Source organism: Montipora capricornis, chromosome 11 (genome assembly GCF_036669925.1).
Source record: "Montipora capricornis isolate CH-2021 chromosome 11, ASM3666992v2, whole genome shotgun sequence".
Classification (NCBI taxonomy): Eukaryota; Metazoa; Cnidaria; class Anthozoa; order Scleractinia; family Acroporidae; genus Montipora; species Montipora capricornis.
Window position 1 is genome coordinate 29,272,088 of NC_090893.1, and position 5,000 is coordinate 29,277,087.

Below are 5,000 nucleotides of genomic sequence, written 5' to 3' on the forward strand. Positions count from 1 at the left end.
AATGTACTGGAAGTTGGGTTCTGTTATTGACTGCAATTTAAATGCCAGCACACAATAACTAATCATTTCAAACCAAGGCAAATAAATAATTGATGGGTCTCTTTTTAGCCCCAACCAAGCCCAATTCTGAGATTGGAAAACAACTCTGCAGTTCCCACGTTGTTAGCAAAAGAGGAGGATAGCACAATCTATGGATATTTATTGTGATTTCCTACTGAATAATGTGGCATCTTTGACCATAACGATCAGTTCATGAGTTGAAGAATGGAGCCCTCTAAACCTTTAATTAAGACACAAAAAAGCAAATCCTTCCTAGCATACAATTATGATTCATTAATTTGACTTTACAACCAATGATACAGACCAAGGATGTGTCCTAAGAAAATACATATATATACAGTTTTAAGGAGCTCTACAGTGCTCAGCAGCTAATTTTATTTTGTTCAATTAACCAAAGGTCCTCAGTTGATAGAGCACAGCCCTGAAGACAAAAGGCCCATCTACATGAGCCTTATTTTACGTGCGACAATCTTATGTGGCATTATAATACATTTGATTGTGTAGATTGCACAACAAATACTTGTTGACAATTCACAGTAAAGTAGGTCGGCAATGCCTTTGGACAGCAGAGATAAAGCAGAAACAAGGCAAGGTTGCCTGGTCATTATCCAATGCCGCTGACTAAAATGCAGGAATTTGCCACATTTTATGTGACAAGTCAAGGGCTTAAAGATTAATGTAATGAGATTTAACATGAGCGAATGGGTTACCACATTTTTATCTCCTCGAGTGCTTTTGCCTTCTGAGAGTGCCAGTAAGAGATTTTACTCTGCCCAATACCAGATGTTTTACAGGTCAATGGCCACGTCCCTTCACCCATTCACTCAAAAGCTTAAAATTTCAGCGTGTAAACACAGTTTATCAGTGTACGCAAAACACAAGTTTAAAAATCTGAGAGCCCGAAACTCCCATGCTGTACATGTATATTAATTCAGCTGTGTACAAACGCATTGCATTCTTAAATTAGCGAGCCTTTGATGACATTTTCTCCTTGATCCAGCTCTCTCAAGATTTTAAAGTTCGTAATGGCAGACCATTAAATAGGAAAATTCCAGTTAAAGTAAACAAGTGCCTTTTTGAAATCAAGGCTTAAAACTTGCCTAATGGGTGACTTACTTTAACACCCATTGTTGTGCTATTTTCAGCCATAACACTGCAACTGATTGACAAAATGACCTACTTGATTGGGACAATTCTACAGTCGTAACATTTACAAGTAACACCCATGAGAGGTGTTATGTGTTACAGTTTCAATTGAGAACCCTGAGAATTTGACAAGCTCGCCACAAGAAGACTAGGCCTCCACCTTGGCAATGTGTAGACATAAAAATGAAACCTTTCATGAACAACTTTTTTCCCACTTCGAATAATTAAAATTTGTGCTTACGTATTCAAAGATAAGATCCACAACTTCTTTCAGAGACTCTAGGGAACTCAACCACTTTTTCAACATCTTTACCAAAGTGGTAAAATAAAAGTACAACTCTCCAGGGCTTTGCATCAAACCAAATAAAACATCTTTGACACAGTTCATTAGCTCGTTCTCGGGTTTATCACTCTTTTGTCGAAGAAGTGCAGGTCTTTCACTCTGGTGAGAAAAAGCCCCAGGAACAAACTCGGCGGCATCAACTGCAGATTGCAGACTGAACGAAGATTTGGGAACAAACTCTGCAGCAAAAGGTGACAAAGAGGTCGCTTGGTCAGTGGGTTCTGTAGCTGTATCTTCACCTGGCACAGTTGTTTCAATTTGTGTTTTTCCAACATTCAAGTCTTCCTTTTTTGCAAAATTTGCACCTTCCAAAGCTTTTTCCGTTGCTTCAGAGGTATCTGTATTTGATATTTCAGTGTTTTGTACTACGGAATCATCTGGCCTCGATTCCTCTGCAGCTGTGGCTTCGTCCTTCACTGTTGTTTCAATTTCCACTTCTCGAACCGCCAAATCTTCCTCTTTATATGAACTAGCAGGAGGTTCATCTTTTTCTGTTGCTTCAGACAAATCTGTAACTGTGCTTTCAATGTTTTGCTCTGTAGAAGCATCTTGCCCTGATCCTTCTTCAGCTGGTTTTTCCTCAGAAAGTTGAGGGTGTTTGACATTTGAAGCACTGGCTGGGTTTATACAAGGCTCCTCTGTTCAAAACAAAACATAGAAACAATATCAGTAAAGCCCGAATTCAAAAACAATAATTACTATTTGCTGAAGGCAAGCTGATTAAAAACTGAGAGGAAGTCCAGGTTTTTATTCACAGATATTCACAAAGCCTAAGGTGATTTGTTTTAGTACAATACTATACATAGGTGATTATTTGAAAAATATGCATTTTCTTTAAAACAATTTCTTCCTTTGTCACCTCCACAAAACAGCTTGCAGCCATTTTGAAAAAAAACTGCTTAGGTGATTATCACATAATAATTACCTCAAGTGCGTTGAAATCCAGAGATCCTGGGTTCAAGACTGCATTCTGACCCCTCATTGAATTCGTTTCAGGTAGTCCCTGGTTCAACTTCCTGGCGCACTTGTAAAATAGCCAACTGGTTTGCCTCCTGCCAGTTGGGGTTCTTAACAATTGTATATGTTAAATGCTCGGAGATATTAGCTATTATTAAAAACTGGATCATTGGATAATGCAATTCGATAGCTTTGATTGGCTAAGCCATCATGGGTTATGAGACATTATACCTTGATCTACATACATGGCAAGCATATGCATGATTTTTTGGGCCTTTTTACTTTTATTGTAGTCTAGTTTTCTATATTTTGGGGTCTTTTTTAATGAAACAATTATTCCACTCGCGCTTGTTGGATATGAGATGATTATAGCCAACTCGGCGCTATGCGCCTTATCAGCTATCTATCATCTCATATCCAACACGTGCTCATGGAATAATTGTTAACTAGCTACTCTGAAATCCAAGGGTAAACAAAGTATTATTATTATTATTGTTGTTGTTGTTATTATTATTATTATTATTATTATTATTCAATCATCACTTGTGTAACTTAACTAATTATTATTGTTTTCGTATATACCACACAAGTTTAATAATAATAATATTATTATATGACTAGCTCCGTGAGCGGGCAAGATGAACCAAACCGCGCGCTCTGATTAGCTACCCGAGCGGGCAAGATGGAGCGATACTGCCCGCTCGGGATTTCTCGCTTGGTCCCGCAAGATCAAAGATCATTTTTTGGTGTTTTAAGTCATATAATAAATCCTTTATTGACCAAGATTGTTCGGTCAAGATGACTGGATATTGGCCTCGTTCTTTTTTTGCGTGTTTATGGACCTCGACTTCGTCTCGGTCCATAAACACGCAAAAAAAGAACTTGGCCAATATCCAGTCATCTTGACCTCACGCTTGGTCAATAACCCATACATAATAATAATAATAATAATAATAATAATAATAATAATAATAATAGCCAAGTTGCTCCTCAGTAAATGAAGTAAGACGGGAAGCCATTTTGTTGTTCTCTGTTTGCTCTGAGCTAGCCAATCAGAAATGTGCGGACACCAAAACACTATTAACCTTGTGTGGTATAAATTATCCTGACACACGTACATCTGCAGCATTCGGATTTCGCATCATATTTATTGTTAATTGTCAAATCACGGACTTTTGTTATTCAACACAGACTTCAGCTTCGGAAGATAACGATGATAATTCTCGATATCATCCCTTACCCCATCCAACAGCAATAACGCTAGGATGCTAACTGTTTCGTCTACAGGTAAGACCTTATGTATTTAAAGTCCACTAAAACTTGTAAGTTGTATTTGTGTTGAAGAATATTCCGAACATTGGAGCATGTGTGGCAGATACAAATTTTGCAAAGCTAAAAAATTAATAACGCAGCTTTAACGACAAGACCAAGAGAACATTTCAAGTATATTAATGGAAAACACTGTCCCACCTTTTTCACTTTCATTAGAGGCGGAAGCAGGTTTTTGCGCGCCATCGTTTTGTGCGACTGCAGTTTCAAGCTTTTCGCCAGGTTTTCTAAGCGGTGCTTGATAATCCTTGGAAGTGAATCCCCTCCCCCTACCAGGCATGTCTTATCTGGATAAAAAGATACTGTTTTGATTCATATGGACATCACTTTTAAAGGAACTCCACCGTCTTTTCAGTTGTTCACAACAAAGCTGTGTACCCTGGCCTTCCAATCAAAGGCCTGGTAATAATTTTTCGCAAGGGACTGGGTAATTCTCCTGTGTGTTCAAATCCTCTGTGCCTCCCTGCGGCATCATATAAACCGCTTTAGGGGCGTTCCGGCTCTCAAGTCTCTCTTCGCCTTCTTGGTTATTTGCTCCCCCTTTTCTTTTACACAGAAATCTCCCTTAAGAATTAGGACTCAAAGAAAAACGGGTGCACTGCAAGAGGTGAAACTTACCCTGGCTGAATAGCGATCTTCAGATTGGAATACCGTGAGAGCGACCAAAAGTACGAGTTTTCTGTACTGGGCACGCGCATTACGTTTAAAGAAGGAAAGTTTTCGAAATGCGCATGCTCACAACTGAGAACTCGTACTGATAGTCGTCCCCGTACTCGAATCTTAAGGTCGCTAATATTGGTCATTAGTATCATTTTCAGCGGTGAATATAAGAATTTGGTGTTATATTCACCGCGCTACCCGATAAAAAGGGAGCTTTAGCAAAGACGACGGATACGGCTACGGCAACTCCACAAAGCAAGAACATTATTGGTTGAAAAAGGAAAAATGCTCGTGCTGCACGTGCAACACGAATTTTGGTGCATTTCTTTGCCGTACTCTACAAAACAACAACGTGAAATCACTAAATTTTAGGTTTTTATGACACCGTGAGCATATAACAATGAAAAAGTCATTTTCAGTTCTGACTTTAAAACCGTTCGTACCCATCCAGTTACAGGATAGTTTGCCTGTATTGTACAATGTGAACAAGACGGATTAATCGCGA

The 5,000-nt window shown here is 38.8% G+C and overlaps 1 protein-coding gene across 2 annotated transcripts in view; it reads right to left on the reverse strand.

The window, feature by feature from the left end:
* Positions 1 to 4,210, reverse strand: part of LOC138025094 (polyadenylate-binding protein-interacting protein 1-like) — a 20,729-nt gene extending 16,519 nt beyond the window's left edge. For both annotated transcript variants that reach the window (XM_068872361.1, XM_068872360.1), the window contains exons 1-3: positions 3,977 to 4,210; positions 1,448 to 2,187; positions 1 to 30 (exon numbers count right to left, since the gene is read on the reverse strand). The exon at positions 1 to 30 is cut by the window's left edge and continues 86 nt beyond it. In XM_068872361.1, coding sequence (XP_068728462.1) covers positions 1 to 30; positions 1,448 to 2,187; positions 3,977 to 4,115 — 909 coding nt within the window. In that variant the 5' untranslated portion in view covers positions 4,116 to 4,210. The remainder of the gene's footprint in view (positions 31 to 1,447; positions 2,188 to 3,976) is intronic.
* Positions 4,211 to 5,000: the final 790 nt, after the last annotated feature.